Source organism: Varroa jacobsoni, unplaced genomic scaffold (assembly GCF_002532875.2).
Source record: "Varroa jacobsoni isolate VJ856 unplaced genomic scaffold, vjacob_1.0 scaffold_1249, whole genome shotgun sequence".
Classification (NCBI taxonomy): domain Eukaryota; kingdom Metazoa; phylum Arthropoda; class Arachnida; order Mesostigmata; family Varroidae; genus Varroa; species Varroa jacobsoni.
This window is the reverse complement of record NW_019214151.1, coordinates 56238-75867: the sequence shown is the minus strand read 5'-3', so window position 1 is coordinate 75867 and position 19630 is coordinate 56238. Positions and strand designations below refer to the sequence as shown.

At 45.1% G+C, this 19630-nt stretch overlaps 1 protein-coding gene across 2 annotated transcripts in view; it reads right to left on the bottom strand.

Moving 5' to 3' along the window:
- The window catches only part of LOC111268036 (uncharacterized), a 91260-nt gene that overhangs the window by 46570 nt on the left and 25060 nt on the right, over positions 1-19630 (bottom strand). The window contains exon 2 of one of the 2 annotated variants that reach the window (XM_022846724.2): positions 14892-14969. In XM_022846724.2, coding sequence (XP_022702459.1) covers positions 14892-14969 — 78 coding nt within the window. The remainder of the gene's footprint in view (positions 1-14891; positions 14970-19630) is intronic. The other variant, XM_022846725.2, reaches the window with a different exon arrangement.

Sequence of the window (19630 nt, the reverse complement as noted above, 5' to 3'; positions counted from 1 at the left end):
CTCACTCACGTTCCGTTGTGGGCTTGTGGAGGAGGCGGCGATGATTCTAACGTACGCCGTTCAGGATTGAGCAGTAACGATTTCAGAGTGTTTCCAACGACAACAGCGGCGACGGCAAGTCTTGTTGTTCAGCCGCATCAAGTGGTCGTGACTTCGAAAGTGGATTATTTGTTACTCGGCTATGTGTAGCCGATGTTCCGCTGCTTCGCTCGTCCATTACCAACATCACTGGTTGTTAGATAACGCATTATATTATCTATTCGTAATAGCAGCGAGCACCAAAAAGGGCCACAAACACTACAATAAGAGCATCAGCGGTAACACGAACAACAGCGTGTACGGTTTGTTATACGGTATAATAATTCTGCTGCCGCTTAGAGGTTACCAACACCGAACCTTTCATTAGCCGCAGGTTGTATATATATGTGTGTTACTTTATGAATTGTTATAACTACGACTACAGCCGGCTCAACAAACCTCTATAATAATATTTGCTTTCCAATAGACGCAAACGCGATGTCAATGCTTCAACATTATTCGTTTTAATTTGTTATCAAACCCCCACCAAATAATAAAGGCAAACTAGCAAGTGAAATAAACGCCTGAATCAGCGGCGAGCAACAGCACCCTGATCATTCAGAGAGGATCTTTTTTTTTTTTTTTTTTTCTTTTTACTGACCCAACAACTGCGGCGTCAAGCGTTTTCCCGACCTCGGCCTTTTACAATATTCCACCCCTGATTTTTGTTTCTCCTTGCATTTATGTCCTGATTGTAATGCTGTTTCCATGCGCTCACATTAAAGACATATGTGTATCCCATTTGCATATACTCTACTAAAAACCTGCCTGTTACCACAGTGATATGTTGTCGTGCCGTTGGTGTCGTCAAGGGGTTAAAGACGTCATGTACGATATGACAGGCAGTATTAACAGCAGCTACGATCTGTGAAGGGAAATTGTCAACTTGGAGAAATAATCTATGTGACAGATTCCCAGGAACACCATCGACTTCAATGACAACAGCGTTGGCACAATGATCAGCAGCGACACTAAAAAGACGACCGGTAACAAGAACTGCGGGTATCAGGTCTTTAGCGGCGGCAGTTACAACAGACTCAAGGGTAACAGTACTCGTTGGGTATGGTTTAGAGGATGAAAGGATCTTTTATGGCAAAACTTGTGGCTTCGTATGTGTCAACATGCTGTATAGCATGACAGGGGGCTTGCGTGCCCTTATGGCTACAAGACGATAGTTTGTGCCACGTCTTGCTTAGTCCGTCAACGTCTACCTCAATCAATGTTGTCACGCGGTATTTTTTACTAGTACAATTAGGATGGAAGCTTTTTTGCTGTGATCAAATTCATAATGGGTAACGCTGCTATTTTACTAGTAGGAGAAATGTAGTTTTCAGGAACCTCTAGCTGAAAAGTCAGGGATCGCTCGTTTAAGCCCAGCCTGTAGCATATCTCACGATATAGAAAAGGCTAAATAGAAAAGATTAATTTCCCTGCATTAAAATAAGAATTTCTTGAACATTTTGAAAAAAGGAAAGAAATTTAGTTACGTATCCTAAACAAATATCATGAAGCGGTCACCCAGCTATTTAGAGCTCAGAAACGAACCGATGCCCCCTCATTGAGGTCTCGTCGCGGATCTATAAAAACGAACAGACAGCGTTTTACTTATTTTAACAAAACAAGATTTCGACTTATAGGGGCCACTGGCTTTTATTCTGTGTCTTTTCCTACCTACCCCCCGAAGTCCTTTGTCCTATTAAATGTTTTGGCGATCGAGTCATACCCTGCAAAAAAAACACCAGCTGCAGCCCAGGGTGCTTCACATCGCCTTGTTGTTAGAGCGGCGCTATAGAAACACCGATGCCAGTGCAGGAAAGCGAAGATTCCAGTGAAAGCGACTATGACGATCAGAGAAACTAAGCAAGATTGCTACTCTTCCTAACCTTAAACACATTCGAAAGGAATGGCTGTGATTCGAACGACAGCAGTAACAAAAGTGAAATCATTTCACAGAATCCAAAAAGGCCGAAGGGCACCACCCTATCAGCCTACCTGCTTGTTGTCGTAAACATAAAAAAAACTGTCTTCATTCCATGCTTATTCCGTTTTCTTTCGATTATCCGATTTCATTTAGCGGCCTTTTTCGTTGGAAATTGACTATCATTTTTTCTAACAGTGAAGATGATTTCAATTGTCGCTAGCGCACCGTTTAGCTAATACGGTAGTATATGCGCAAAAATACTTTGTGCGTATTTTTAGCAATTTTTTTTTGCTTTATAGTTGTTAAGGTTAATGAATGAGCATTTTTAGGTGATGCAATTGTTTGCTAGTGAGACGAAAAGCCAAGTGCGCAGGGATGGGTTTCTACTTCGACCCCGACACGAACGTATTAGGATGATACTGCCGTATCTAGGGCTAAAATATGCGTGTGTGTGCGGAAAATAACCGGAAACAACATGTTCTTATCGTTAGTTTGTTGGAAGCTATATGTGATACATGATGTGTGAATATCGTTTTTGTCACTCTTGAAATGTATCATTGACTTCATAGCTGAATACTAACTCGTTGAAGACCCGAGATTAATGCAATTAAATTATAAACATATTTAATAAATAGTACACACAACAAATTACCTGTGTACGAAATACCGGTAGCTTGATTCGGTTCTGCCCACAGTCATCGACCGTCCGTTGACCTTTAAAAAATAAAGGCGTCATAATGTGCTTCGTTACATAAAGAGTACGTGATGTCACGCGTGAGGAGTTCACTGTCGACAAATGATCAGCTCTTTGAGAGTACCAATGCTGCCTAGCTGTCACTATGTATTTGACAGGGACGAACTGTTGTGTGCAAGAGATTCGAGATTAAAATAACGGTAATACGACCGTGCGTATCAATGTGGAATACGGCTTCACAACCTCAGGTTTTGTCATTGATATATATCAATAAATTCTGAAATTAACGCAAGATAATGAACTTGCTCTCGTGTGAAGCGCTAAACAAATTACTCCAACTCGAAGTCCCTTACCCTACCTCAATGCTAGGTCATCACCAAAAACAAGTATCATCAGCTGTTCAAACGGGCAAATCCAACGTCACAGAACCTGTATCCGTTAGGCTAGTGAGTCGCTTTTAATTTGAAAAGCAAAAGAAACGCTCAATTCTGATTTATCCGTCATTTCAGAAAAATCACTCCGATAGACCACTTGTTGTCCAGTCTTTGACCATAGCCTTACTCATGGCTGCTAACTCAGATATTAATTTCGTCTAAGTTAGCAAACGTTCATTTGCTGGTGTTTTCGTCCTGCTCTATTCCTCCCGCACAGCCTATCCCTTTCCTCCACAGTATTTCTGGTCACTTTTCCATGACTCAGTTGTATCGTTTACGTGGTCATAGTCGCGCCGGTTGTGAATGCTCGAGCTAGAAGCATCAAGTTTGGTCACTCACTGGCCGAGTAGGGCGAAGTGGGGAGCTGGGGGTAAAAGGCGGGCGGGTGGGTGGTTGCTGACGGGGGAATGTTCTCCGATGAAATAAAATTACGAATAGACAGCAGACGGCAGAGCTGCAGCCGTGGCCGCCGGCAGACAAACGCCACGGCAAAAGCGGCGCGCGTTAGTTTGTTCCACTCTGCCATTCGTCTGTCGATCTGTCGCCTTGCTGTCGACTTCTCGACGATGTTTTTTGCTGGCAGCGGGTAAAAAAGAAGACCGAATCGCCGCCGTAGCTGCCGCTGTCGCCGATGAGGAAAACCAAGGAAGGATCATCGCGTATCGTAGTGGGGAAGTGGAGTCGACAAATGAATTGAGAGAGAGCGAGAGAGCGACGTTGAAAGAACAGGACCGGAGCAGGAGCACCATCAACCAAGACGAACATGACAGTGACCAGCACCTTTGACCTCTTCTGCGGCGGTTACGCACTCGTCTAGATCATCGCGTCGAGCTCCTTCTTACCTTCGTTTCCTCCATCGCTAGTGGCTGAAACAACGATAACAACAACGCTGTTCATCTCGAAGATCCCCCAGTCACTCGGTCTGCAACCAGCAGCAGACAGCATGCATGTCCAATCTAGAAAATCGACGACAACGAAGTGGCTACCAGAGAGGAGTGGAGATGGGACAGCAAAATCAAGTCATCGCTGGTAGTGCGCCTGAACCACCTCTACCATTGCTACTATATCTACTCGTCAATCACTACACTAATACAACTAATAGCACGGCTACGCCAGCAAGTGAAATCGAAGATTTCCCCACGTTGCTGTTATACAACGCGACGTTTCCTCTGCCGCAGCTGTATTTGCTGTGGCTGATTCCTCTTTGCCTATCTACCAGCTAACAGCCATTATAGCAAAGCACTTCACGCTTCTCAAGAGGTGGACGGGACGTCTATGACGAGCGATCGACACACGGCAAAACTCACGCACACAGACAGATACAGACGCAGGATGACCCCTCCACGATGGCCGCTTATTGGATTCAGCCGAAGAGGAAGACCTGCTGGTGCTCCTCGAGAAGGCAGCAACCGCAAAAGCAGAAGTTTGACTGTTGCTGACGCGGCCTCTATCGACCAGCTGTCCGGCAGGAGCGACCGCTACAATATAGGGCTAATGGGCGGACGTGCTTTGGCTCGCTTCATGGCTGTGGCAGAGCTGCTTCTGTTGATGGTGACGTTGCTCCTGATGAAGAACGACGAAGCTGCACTGCATAGAGCACACACACACACACACATACATAAGCTCGCGCAAACACATACCCTTCATGAGCAGCAACGAACGGCAGCAAAAGAAGGATCACACGAGGAAATGATGTGAAGGAGTACCTGGAGAAACGAGGTAAGTTAGAAAGCCAGCGAGGTATGAAGTCCACGAGAGCTTCGGCGTTATGCTGACCAAAAACGGAACGGAAGCAAAAGAGCCTGATCGCACGAATCGGTCCGGAGCGGTCAGCCACCGGTTCAGCTGTCGTCACCCGGAAAGAGAGTCGGGGGTAGAGTGCGGTTTCTCCTCGTCAATGATGGACAGAGTGACACCGAGGGGACTGCCTCACCCCGCAGCCATGACAACAACAACAACAACAACAACAGTGAACATCGACAGGCTAGGGTATCGCAGAGGCGATGTTGATTGTGCACATGATGGCTAGCAGCTCTATCCTTGTTTCATTGGTTATTTCTCTGTACTTGCAGACGGGGTGCTGATGGCGACGGCGGCGTTAGCTAACGGTGGCGACGGATAGAAAAAAATACCTACGGCAAAACGGACTCCATTTTGAGAGGGGAGAGATGGAACCGGAGTGAAGAAAAGCAAGGGATCATCGCCATCCACGACAGTTAAAGCTTTTTCGGCATGTTAAACGCCGAGAGTGGCATCATAATGAGAGAAGATGCAGTATAACCGAGATAAATGAAAATAACGCTCTTTAATCAGCCATGTTGTGGCGCCGGTTGGGGTCTGGCAAGCTAAAATTTGTCGGTCGGCGCTCTCCGCCTTTGCTTCATGCTCGCCAGGTTTGAGGAAACGATTCCAAGTGCGCTGATTGCGCTCACGCGCAGCAAATGAAATGCTGTACCTTTAAGTTCATTTTGAACGACATCAGCAGCTGCCAGAGGAACGAAAGCGGCGAATAAATGAAGTGGAAAATTTAAAAAAAAACAGAGAGAGCCCATCGGAGCGAAACGTAACGTCGGTACGAATGTATTTGCTGAATCTATCTGATCTGTTCCCGCTACCGCATGGTCAAATGTCCATTCTTGGTTCTCGTCTAGAAAGGAAAGAACGAAGTGTCCTTAAAATGGTGTGGGTGAATACAGAGCTTAAACGTATGTAGATCGGCGTATTGGAAATAATCGGCCAACATCTTAGATATAGCCACGCTCATCTTCGTATCATGCAGCAGAATAGGCTAAGTCAGCAATGTCCCTCGGATTCACATCCATGACACGCATCCTATAAATGAGTTTAGCACGTACGCAAGCAAGACGTATCTGCTCGATTATCTAATACTCGACAGTTTCGTATCGAAAAAGACAGCTTTGGCTATAGACTGTTAAGTAAAACTGTTATATAAGCGAACTCCTATTGATGCTCTTACTGTCGTCGTGATTGAAGCGATTTGCCCCCCAGGGACATTGATACAATAAACGATTATACAAGCGATGATGGATTCCATTGGAAATTCATAAAGATCATTGCTGCGATATACCCGATATTGGTTGTCACAGAGCTACCTGCACATCTCGTTGCCGTCGTCTTGCGGCACGGCTGAAACGGTTCATTCACAGTGAGGACGATGTCCATAATCATTGGGTTCTGATCGGTTGTTCTGAAATTATCGCTACTTCTATTATGTAACGACCAAGGGGTTTCTCTCTTTACGATAGCATCGTAGAAACACGTCTATTCTCGTAGATGGATAGGCTGAATTTTTGCAAGCGGCATCGATAACTGTAATCTGCGACTGTCAATCGAAAGACGCACACTGAACCTACCATCCTCCTGCTTCGTGCAGCACAGGAGGCTGTTTGTAGTATAATGTGTTGTTTTTAATATTGTTGCCACATGAACGTATACGTGTTTGTCACCGTTGCTGTATCAGCGTACTGCTGGAACCCAGTCGAAAGTAAACGAGAAAGGAAAATCCAAAATTCATTCGATCAGAGTTGCTCTGTTCAGCTTTTACTGAACGCCCCGTCCAAAAAACAGCTTTGAGCATAACATGCTCAAATCATATATTTCACACATACAAGATATTCAGCATTGAACTAAATATCTATCGTAAAAACTAAGTTTGTTTAGTGTTTTCACGGCTGCTGTTACCATTGGCGTAATAGAACCGCTCTGTTTTCGTTGGTGGTTTGCACCGGTAACGATGCAGGCCCACTTTAGTTGAACGTAATTATTGCTTGTTTGTATATCGTCGATGTTGTTTCTTTGCAATCGCGGTAACATACAGTTGTTAACAGATGGTGCGTTTTTTCTGCTTGTATTTATTGTTAAGTGTGTCAATTCCCAAAACATGTATTGTAATAGGACAAAAAGCCGTGTTTGTACCTATGCTTGTCTAAAAAGTTACCGGCGATTATCGACTAATGTTATCCGATCAGTATCTATAACAACTCTGCTTGTCGTTTCCGGCAGGCGTTGTTACATCTGCTCGCTTCTAATATTCCTGCCGGACTAGATGCATGAAATGTTTTGAAACGTAGCAATGCAGCACAGTAACGAGCAGCCGCTGGAAAAACACTGATTTTGTATTAGTAACCGATCGCTGTAGTGACAGTAACGTACATTGACGTTGGGCCGTAACCAACAACAAGACGCAAAAACGGCATCCCGCATTTACAATTGCTACCCACAGATTTCATAGTATTTCCAGAAAAGCATTATCATCAGCAACTCCGCTGCCGTTGCCGTTACCAGCCCTTTATGCAATCTTAAAATGATCAAGTATCCTACTATCAAGTGAGCGTCAGAACCCGTTAATTTAACTGAAATAATTAGAAACTTAATATTTTATAACATATTGAATATAAGGACTTGCGGTTGCCACAAGTTTGTCTACCTTTACCATAATATCATATATACCTATCTCCCATATACTATGGGTTGCCCTAATACGTACCTAGGTACATGAAATATCTCGGGCTTCAACTGATAGCAGAAAGCGTGAAAATACATACATATATATATATATATATATACATATTGCGAAATCTAATTTTGAAACTAACTGGGAAACCACTATGAGCAAATGCTTTGTAGATATGTGTACATACATATCTTGCTTTTGTTGACCCAGCGACAAAAGTGCGGTTTTTCTGAATAGAGCATAATTATCTGGGCGAGAGAATCACCCGGATCTTTTACGTCACCTCGAACCGCTTGCGGCAGCAATATTAGCCACAACAGAGTTTGAAGACAGCATTTGCTTTGTCTATTGAACCTTTACCACCCTGATGGCACCCGCAGATATGGAACGGGCGAGCGAGATCTGCCATCGCGGAATACGTTTTACCAACGTCACTTTAACCCGCGGTAACAGCGCAGCACCATACACGCCATCGCATACGGGGAAGATCCATAGCATAATCCAACAAACTGATGCCAATAGCCAACCCTCCCATACAGTATAAGAGAAGTGCAAACATGCCTGTCTTTTTCTTCTTTGTCCGTCACTACTGGGAGCCGACCGGTTGACAATCCGTATTTCAGGGCCTGAAAACCATTTCAACCACAAACGCTATACGACACGAACGTATGAAGTAGGACACTTCGATAGTTGTTCCAGTCAGCAGCGTATCTTCCGCGCCGCCTCCGCCGTCTGCGTTAGTGCTATTATATGGCAGCCAATCCACGAAGCCTGCGCTATTGATGGTCGATTGGACTGCGCCGTATGCGCGCCAGGGAACCGTCAGTAGCGCAACCTTTTCTAACGTCTGCCTAACATATACGTGTTACTCTCAACCAGGACCAGGTGGGAGACGTGAAGAACAAGTCTGCAGCATCGCTGCAGGCCGTTTTGTCCTGGAGTAAAATATTACACACGAAATGCCTTTAACGAAAAAGAAATGTTCTAGCCCCGCCGGGAGGGCGGGCGGTCTTAGTTTGTTGAGTAGTTATGTCCTGCAATAGTTGTCGCAATTTAAGGAGTGCCATCGGAGGAATTTATTAGACTGAAAGTCCTCGGAACAAGGATATCATGAATATCAACTTGTGCGAACGAAACTAGAGAAAGGTGTAAAGTGATTTTAACTTTCAAAACGACAAATGGCAATCGATAGTACGCGTGCTTTGTACGGACGACACGGGGGATTTGCAGAAAGATATTGATCGTTTTTCGACACCTGGCCGCCTACGGGGGCGACAGGACGACTAACGAACGAATCGTCAGGCAGCTGCGCCGTAACTGTCGTGTTTTTGTAACCAAATGTGATATTGACAATATATGTTCAGATGCATACGGAAGTTAGGTAGACCCACCATATTGATTTAATATATTAAAGGAAAAACTAATCCACAAAAGCGAAGTTGTGCTTTATGTGACTCCAGCCAGGCTACTCCCCTATGCTCTAGAAGGACCATTTCCATTTCTGCTATCCAATTTATACTAATAGCTAGCTATATACTAAATATCTATCTACAAATCATCTTTAAAACTATCCAAAAGAGGCAAGCACTTATCTAGAAAGTCCGTACGACCCTTTCTGTGGCTGAATTTGTGCCAGTTAATTTTTTTTGGGCAAAAAAAGCGCATCCGCATGTAGCACAGGTCTCTCGCACACAACTAAGTGCAAAGATGAGACTAGCATAGTCGGGTTTCTTTTGCTGCCTTTCATTTCTCGCCTGTATCAGGACACGGAACGCATGTGGCCTCAAACTGTGAAATGGTCCATCACGCATCAGCGCTGGCCACGAAATCTGCTTAATATGGACTGCCGCCACTGCTGAAGCCGCAATTCAAGCCGCTACATCAAACAGAGTGCTTACAGTCAGTCGTTGACAAATTTACATGCACACGATATTGACAAAGCAACTGTGGCAGCAAAGCTGCTGCTGGTGCTAGCTAAGGAAAAGTGAACGCGCATGCAAAAAAGTCTGTGCTAAGAATAAGATATAGAACTGAAACGAATAGGATGGGAATCGCCTGTAAGAAGGCTAACGATACAAAAACACATTATGGCTACTCTGTAAGCGGGAGGTCAGTCAACATGGCTGCAACCAACGGCCTTAGTGACAGCGTCAGTAGCAGCGAACGAGTTTTTGGGCTTTAAATTTTGGAAGACCAAAACTGAAAGGCCAGACGAAGAGGACACATCTGTGTGAGATGCCCTGAAACCCTGAATACCAAGCGATGACTACTAGCTAAACTGCGGTTGCCTGGTAGTTTGGCAACGGCCGCATCAGTTTGGCTTCAGCATCGGCAACGATGTTTTCGATGTCAACGGCGGCAGAATTCAAATGTCATTGCGGGATGTCGTCGTCTTATTCGTTGTCGAATGGCGGCAGCGGCACCATCACGCGTGTGTGTGCGTGTGTGTGTGTGTGTGTGTGTGAGTGTCTGTGTGTGTGTGTCTGTGTGTGTGTGTGTCGATCAGTGATGAGGCGCGATCTTTGCGCGCTCGTCTTGTCCATTTCGCCGGCGATTGGCAACAATGCTTCATAAAGAGCGGCAGACGATATACATGCAATGCAACAGAAAAGGCAGCGGAGGGGGACGACTATGAATGCCATGTGGTCGCCTCGCATCCACTTAGCGACGCGGATCATGAGCGCAGTTCTTGAATCATTCGATCAGTAGTAGGCAGAGTCATTCAATACAATGTAAACCGTAGCTGAGGCGACAATGGCCGTCAGTTCGCACACCGCTAGGTCACCTGATTTGTTCGATTTGTCACCATGTTCGGTCAAAACTTTGCCTTTAGGAACCTTACAATAGTCACCTTTGCAGATCGGGCAATGGTAACAGACAACAGCCACTGGGAAGCCATCGCCATATAAACGGATGGCTCCACTGGACACAAGTAAGTTTCGGGCCGAGTTTGTCGGAAACAGGAAACCCTGTGGTGTGCCTCATCACCTTGCAAAATTGCTCTGAACCAGCAAAAGCTTTCGACTCGAAAGTTCAACCTGTTTCCTACATAAAGCCCCAAACTAATAACAATGAGAAAATCATGCAAACGATGCTGAAAACGACGAACGGGATAGTGCGGTAGTCCTAGCCACACGTTTTATGCTGCTTCTGTCGTAACGGCAATATCTAGCACATACAGAAACAGTAAGTTGATCGTAGAGTGTTTAACCATCTTTCGTTTCGCTATGCTCAGGCAAGATACAACAACAGGTGCCGACGACCATTTGCCTGGCACTATTCGGCTCGGTATAGTGGAGTACCTACTGCGTCTATTGATCATTCTCCTTAGCTACGTATTGTTCAATTTATCGTATCATACACACGAACGCCAGTGCTGACCGTAGGTCTATCAAACCTCGATGGAGTGCGTGGGCGATCGATAATTGTATTTGTCGATCTCACGCGTCCGATCTTTTCTCTGTCGTTAGCGTTGTCGTCATCGTGGTCGAGGTGTTCGCGATGCGCTGCAGCTGTTAGCGGTACTAAACCGTCAGTTGCTCTCGATCTTGCTGCTATTACAGTAATTCTGACCGATCGCTTAATAGTACGTCGTTACCGGCACCACCTCGAAGCCAGCGGCGGTAGGACGAGCCGTCATGACCATTCATTGATGCGGTATCTATGGCACAAAGCAACGCCTTAGCACCATACAGCTTAACCATATTGCGAGCCTCATCCGACCGCACCATAGATCATAGTGCTAGTACTATGGAGATGTTAACAAAGTAACCTTCAGCCTTACACTGAGACGGTGATGCTGACAAGGCTATACACACGCACATTAAGCGAGGAAGGCTATGATTGTGCCGACGACAATGTCTTCGACGATTTGGCCGGCGACGAATGACGAAAATTTACGTGTCGTAGTATTAAAGTTTACGACGACATCGGGGGCTCGTGATGGCGATAGATGAATAATACGGAATAGTGTAGGGTGATGAAAACTAGTCAAAAGTCAGGCGGCGCACCGAAATCGAAAGAGAAAACGTCGACGAAAAAACAGCAGCAGAAGCTGCAGCCGACAAATCCTAATCAAATGACAATACCTCGTTAAACGGTCTTCATTCCAATAAGCACCGATATTCGGTGGTGTCGTTTCTAGAGAACTAGTAATTTCCGATGCATTAACGAATATCGAAATGTATGTAGGGATAGATGAAGACACTCTTTCAATCCAGTCATATTGTATAGTGCTGTGCGTCTTTGAATAGGGAATCTGTTATTTGTTGTCAGTTTCGGCATTATCAATCGTAATCTAAGTATACCATTATATATGAAAACCCAGATACGTTCAGCTTATAAAAGCCAAGCCAAGCTAAGCCAGGATACGCCCTACTCTTACGAACTTCATACCAGCACGCGACGGCCAGTCTCACCACCGTCGCTGATGGCCGCGCTCTGAGCTTGAGATGCTGCTTGAATTACTATGATACTATTATACATGGAAATTTATTTATCTGTCAATGCTATCGTTGTTATTATTCATCCATACGATTCATTGTTTACTTCGTTATTTTCGCTTGTTTGTACAGCCGTTGATCTCAGCTATAGGAGGCCACAAGCACACATGTACGTATATTCAAATGAAATTCATGATTGCTTGTACACATGCATCTTTTAGTCTCGATTTTTAATAGACCGATGCCGTTCGCAGGGGGGAATCTACACAACGGAGAAAGGAAAAACAGAAAAGTGAGTGTGCATATCATAGTTGCTCCGCGCGGGGGGTGGGGGCGGAGGGTGCGAAAGTGACCCCGTCGACAAGCCTCTGTTGAACATTGCCCATCATTTCAACTAAGGTCGTAGCTGAAGGACCACTGCTGGAGTAACAGCCCCATAATCAGCACGATCATTACACCCGGTGGCGAAACGGAGGAAGATGGAGGCCGGTCGACGAAACGAATCAGTTAGTTACTTCTGTAATACTAATCTGTGGCAGAGTTCCCGTCTTGTAGTGATCAGTATCCGTTCGACCTTGTCAGAACGGGCGTCACTATTTAGCCGTAACACTATTCCTGTATCAGGAACGCGCTACCCGCTCTTCTGCTGCCATTTCGACCGATTGTCTTACACTTCTTGTCGCACTGGAAATGTTTGCTTTGGAGAACCCCTAGCAGCAAAAGTCAGCGATGGGGCGGTGCTGGCCGTCGTTTCGAAGAGCAGTATTTTCAACACTGTAGACTACACCAATAGAGCTAAAGCCGTTCGCAGTACCCGTAATAGCCATAGCCACACCAAATATAAAAAAATGATCTTTCCGCAGTGCGTCTGCTCATCGTGGCGCTACTATTACCACAACAACAACATCAGCAATAATGTGATCATGTTCTGCGATTGATAGACTCGTACCCTTTTCGCTGATTGGGCCGAGTTGTTTGATATGCTCGCAAGCATACTTGCTGAGGCGGTTTCGGGCGATGCTCAATTTGCGCGTGTTGTTTGCACGGCGCTTCGTCACAAACAATACACCGTCATAGTAACTCGTATGGGCTTATACGGTAATGATAGGCTTACAATGATGTCTGTCATCTTTATTTTACTACTATGTTTTAAACCTGCTAGACACTGACCAAAGCCATCAACAGACAGACAATCGTATACAGTACGTAGCGGAACACGCAGCTCGTCTTCGTGTCAAGCGAAAGCATGCAACCTACGCTACTATTAATGAAGAAGCAATGAGACAGCTTAGATGAACCTACGACAGGAGTCTAATCCAAAAAATTGAACGCAGAATTTTTATAACAAGCACAGCCAGTCAGCAATAGTGGTCGAGAACGGTAAAATAGAACCTAACGGACGCATGATATCTGGTTAGTTGTCATGATTTCAACTCACTGCTTGACGAAACAAAACACTATGTTGTGTTTAGAAGAAATGCTATACAGCAACAATTAAAAAAATCCAAAGGAGCTTCTTTTGCACAGGTTTGCTTTGTTTTTCTTCAAAAGATACATGTATAAATATACTATGCTAGTCCATTGATATGCTTCAGAGGTTAAGCTGGCAGTAGCTTTCTTGACTGTTTATTTGTCATCATGCCTGTGTCACCAACATGTCATGACTGTTTGGGTATCGTCTGCCATCGAGCGACTTTGCCGGTTCGCAGACTTACGCCGCTGCAATCTCATTTGAAAATGCCAATTGGCCACCTGCGAAAAATGACCCGAAAATAATATCAGTCAGAGTTCCATTATGTTTACGATACATTGTACATCTATTTCTCTAGCTTTCTGAGCCAGCGCTCCTGGTGCTCGTGAGCGATGGTCATCAAATGACGGTAAGGACGCTGACGATGCTGACACCGTAGCACAAAAATCTTTGATTTCTAGTAGGGCGATGATTTTTGGGCCATAAATGGCGTCGCATTGCAGACGTCCTAAGATGTTTCCAGGCAGGACCACTGACAGGGGACGGGGGTAGGGGTCATTTCAGTTATGTATAAGCATGTGATCTATTTGGCTAAGCCGTACTGCCTATTCGCTGTGCTCTTCTTATGCCATTCAAGCGCTCTTTATTGAACGAATTGACACTTGGTGAAAGCGATTTCTGTTACTAAATGGTTCCCATCATCGCGCGCGCCTCCGACTTTGACGTAGCGTTAAAGAAGATTATTAGAAAAAAAATGGAAAAGTCGCGTTGTTGTGGCAGCCCCCCGTGTCTGATGATTATGAAACTCGCTCGTATAGCCAGTGCTTTCAACCAGTTGACTGGACGACCTTTTACGATGAATCAGTCCCTGATCTATAGCGTCACAGTGGAACCTCAGTCCATGCCACACAGATCTGTTCTGATCGTTTGTAAACTTGTCCGATTTGCACAATGATTTAATACAATGTTGTTGTTGTTGTAACCGCCATGAATTGATGCTACTAGTACTAGTGCAGGACTAGGAATGAAAATATCGCTGATTTCAAATGACGCATTTTTCGTCGATCTATAGATAAATACGTACACATATAAATATATCAGTGTCTACATGGATGCTATAGGCGTCATGCTATATCTAAGCAATTGTGTTGTTCATAATATTGCCAGCAGAGAAAAATATCACGGATAGGTTAAGAATGGTTTGATCGTGCTAGCTGCTCAAGCGTGTATGTTTTCGATTTTCATTAAAATTTGTATTTTTCCGAGATAGCCACCCGCAGCAGGTCGTGAGGCTTGTCGGGAGGGAAAAAAAAGCTACAAGAGTATTTCTATTATGCTTCTGATAGATGTTCGATAGAGGCGAAACTAAGAACTTACCTTGCAGCCTTCGCAGGTAAACGCGCCGAAGTGGTATCCCGCTGCCGGTTCCCCGCACACCTTACACAGCTGCGACACCTGAAATGTCAGTACGCCCGATTCTTATCAACGATATGCATACCGATATCTAGTACAAAAGCAACTAATTATACAATAGCCTTTAGTATATTTTACTAAGAACTGGCTGTGCATTTAATATCTATACATAGAATGTACCTGCGCTAATGTATAGATGGATATATGGTATCGTACAATTATAGCGAGTCAAAACGTCGTCTGCAAAAGCTAACAGAGGTACTGTAGTTACCAGCGTGATTTACGCAGGCTGACTGTTGCTCTTGCAGTTGGCACTATATCATGCAACGCACATTGCTTCCTTATACGATTATACACGTATTTTTCATGTACTTTAACTCGTCGTCCGCTCAAATTCTACAAAATACCTCATGTACTTGTTATATTTACAGGGCATTGATTTCGGAACATCTCGATAGTTTGCACGCTTGTTCTCGAACATTATTCGACATTGCCTATTCCAGTGGTAACTAGACGGCCACTGTTCACCGTAGTCATCATCCGTGGTTAGCAAAGCGTGCATCAGGTGGGCTGACGAGACGCTATGCAACGTCGTCATCGTACTAGACTCGCTAAACGATTTCTGGTAGTTTTTCTCATTTTGTGTTCTATATTTACCTATTAAAGAAATCCCCCATTTGCCCTCCTCCAAGTGCCCGCGAGGTCAGTCAGCGTGTTTTTGAATGTTTAGATTAACCAAAGTGGCGACCGACCAAACAAATGTACGCAACGAGTCGTCGTTTCTAAGCCGAAATCCGGAATTACCCGCTCAGATCAGTGAGACCGGCTGTTGACATCGGCCATCGTTTCAGTCGATGGCCGCTTATTGATCCGTCGGCAATGCCTCTTCGGACTCAATATCAATAGCAGTGCGCGGTTAACAATAGTGGCAACCTTCATATCGATATCATCGTTAAGTCGAACGTTCCTTCGTTGGCCGGTGCGTCCATCTGTCTATTGGTTGAACTGAAGTGGCGACTGAACGCTGTCTACAGAAGTTCATAAAGTCCGTGAAGTCACTTGCACTCGAGCTAATCAGAAACCGCCATAGTGGCACCAGCGACGACGACGACAGCGAGCGGCAGCATCAGCTTCGTACTCATCGCCACAGTTGCGTCTCCGTCATCCATAATTATTAGCCGAGAACCCCGTAGCCTGGATATCACCGTCTGTACCCAGTCAGGCAAGTCGGCGTTGGTACTGATCGACACCGGCGTCCAGCAACGGGATCAGAACACGTGCTTTCGTGCTCGTTTCGGCGTCAAGTCGCCTGCGCAGGATGGAATGAGAGGTCCGCTCGAACCACTCTCAGTAAATTTCGCTCTTTGACTTTTCTGCTCGACATTGATTCTGGATCTCTTTTGCACATACGTTCAAACGAGAGTTCATGTCCACGTTAGCGCCTGCAATCATGAGTGTGTCTCTGTGTATCGTAATATGAGCACAAATATCGCGCGCGTCCATGTACGTGCGTATATATATAGTCTTGTTTAATCGTGTATGTGTCGTTGTATACACTTCCGTTTGCTATATAGAACGGACTTAAGCAGACGGGACTACCTCCCATTGAGCCGCGTAATCCTTGGCGACGAAAACGGCAACGCCATCATCACGGTAAACCCCGACAGATGCCGCCGCCGCCGCCGTCTCCGCTATTGATACACTATTTTTTTTTTCTCTTTCCTGGTCACTTTTCATCTATCGCTCGTTATCTGTTCGTAGTTCTTACTCTGCTCCACGCCGCTGTTTTGCTTCGACAGAACCGTACAGTATTCTCTAGCGAGTCTCCGTCGTGGTACGATGGGATAGCGGCATCGACGTCGACCTCGTTGTCGTCGATTAGAACCATCCTATGAACGGATAGACGCAAGCCAGCCACAAGCAATAAGCAAGACACAAATTCACTGTTCCGCGATGTTCATTATACCGCTCTACGATTTGGCGTTCCCCAATCTCCCATTCACGAGCTCCGCATTGCCCATCGCTGATTTGCGATCCCCAGGGGCAGCAATAACGATTGGTTCTCTCTTAGGCTGACGGTCCTCGGTTGGACAACGAGCGAACCGCGTATCAAGTACCTGTCACCTCGTCACACGCCGTCCTTTTGACGCAACCTCGACCGTACAATCGTTTGTATATGCATCCATGCAACGGCTGTCTATATACACATATATTAGAGAGTCGCGAAGTCGTACATCGGCCGTCATAGAACGAAAGGTTGTTTTGAGTGTCGACAAAGTATCTGCACACAAGCTTCGCAAGCATTTGTCTACTTCAGCGCTTGGCACGATGGAGACAGACGTCTTGAACAAGTTCAGTGCAGACAAATAAAGGATAGGGTCGATCGATTGGATGAGACCGCGCTGTAAATCGATGGCCACACAAACACATGAATCCTCCTGCTGAGCCATGGGACGTCGCCGTCAGCATGGTAGCGCTGTCTGTACCGGCCTTGATGAATCAGGGATTTTAAATAAAGAATGAGACTGAATGACAGAGAGAAAGACGAGCAAGCCAATCCGCTGCCGAAAACAGAAAAAAAAAAAGCTAGATTAACACAAGAAGGTGCCTAACCTATCAGCCATGTCATAGGAGTTGACCAGACGCGAGGAAAGTGTGCGTTGGTGAAAAATGAATCGATAATTCCCGTACGCAAATTGTTGGCGCTATTCATCGCAAACCAACAACAACGATGAACGGATGACCCACGTGAGGGCTACTCGTTCATCGTCTATACTCTACATTCGAACATTGCACGCCTCGTAAGGCGCCGCAGCCCGGCTTCGCTTGTTATCGGTGACAGGTCAACGTCAATTTAGCCTCCAATAGTAATGCAAACGGACGAAAGCATCCTATTCTTTTGATAGAGAGAGCGATGACAACTGGCGGCAGATGAAAAACACACACATATATATATACAGAGAGAGAGAGAGAGGGGGGGGGGAGAACGGCGTTTGCGCATAGGATACCGGGCCGTTAATTGTTGGCATTGATACTGGTGCGTGCGCTAATGGCAGTATCGTTAGTGTGGTCGTTACGCTAGACGCTGTTTTCTATTTGTTCTCTATCGACTCACTATCGGATTTAACAATGTCACGAATAGTGGATCCGACTGCTACTAGCTCTGGCCGCATTTGCACGTCGTCTCTCTCTTCTGCGTGCGTGGTGCTCGAGTAGACAAAAACCGTTTTTTGGTGCTGCGACTTCAAGGCATGCTTTGGTAAACAATAACAAAAGAAGCCACGAGAATCAAATAATTATGCAAGCAAACCCGAATTTGGTGGATGCTGAATAGAACCTTTCGACGATGATTATGACCTACTATCGAATGAGGTAAAAGGAAACGAAGGGTTTTAAATAAATATGAAAAGACCGTATTAGAAGATAAAGTGTCAGTTTAATGCGATAATAGCAACCCTTGAAAAGTGCATCAAAATGACCTACCTGAGTATATAATAGAAATTGTATAATATAATAACAGGACACCTAGATGAATAAGGACCAAAGGACCCCCATTGTGATATGAGCCGATGCACGAATCAGCGATCGACCGGTTCATGTCGAATGGCCAGTTCACGTGTTTCGTACTTCGACGGTCGCTTACTAAGTAGTCGATAATGTCCGGACTATTATTTGTATTTAAGCGGATTGAACTTTATGAGCTCGTTCGCAAACACAATTGTGATGTTAGCATTTATAGACAACCAAAAGGGCATAGATATATACTTATACATAACACGGATGGATATAACCCAATAGTAGATTTACTAGTCACTGAATAGTCTTCGCATACATTAAGATTATGGTACGCAGTCCATCTGAAAGGTGTAACAAATCATTTTCTCTTTATTCGTTGGTTCGTTTATCTCGCTCGTGTTGTCCGTGGCTTGCTATCCGTCTTGATCTAGCACAGATTTTAATGTCCTGCCTATTGCAGCTTCTAACAGTTAGCACACAGAGGTTTCCTTAAACTTCCGCCACCCCCCCCCCCCGGCGTTACCTCTCTAAGAACGTTTACAATTTAACAGTATCTGATCAGCATCGTCACGAGCTCGCTCGCTTCATTGTTGACAATCATTCCATAATGCGGCTGTAAAAATTGCGGTAAATAAATGCTATCGAATGACAATAATTATATCTATTGCATAGTTTCCGTTAATGTTTTGCCGCTATCGATTAGTCTTCACAGCACAGCGCGTCACGGTATTGTGATAATTATTGTTACTAGAATTATTATTGTCGTTGCTGATAGAGAAGAGCTGAGCCCTGTATGTATAGCTGTTTTTATACAGTGTTAATAATTGACAGGCAAGCGTTGCTGTTTAACACGACTCAACATAGAAACGTGTCGGGTTAGATTGCTTATCTCGGAGACGTCACCGCTGGCTAACGGACCCGCGATCGGACTTACTGGCCCCCAAGCCATACAGGACCTGTCACTTGCTGGTTTTTCGATTTACCATTGCTGTTCTTCCTCTCTATCGTTTGACGCTGTCATGGCGACCACGGCTGCCTCTGTAGTTGCAGCAAAGGTGGGGTACGGGGGGTCCAGTTTTGTGTGGATATATATTGCAGGTGTCATTGTTGCAACTCCGCTAATCCTATCGACGCGTACCGTGATCCAGTGACCATAACCGTCTCGACGCAATGGCAAAAACGACGGT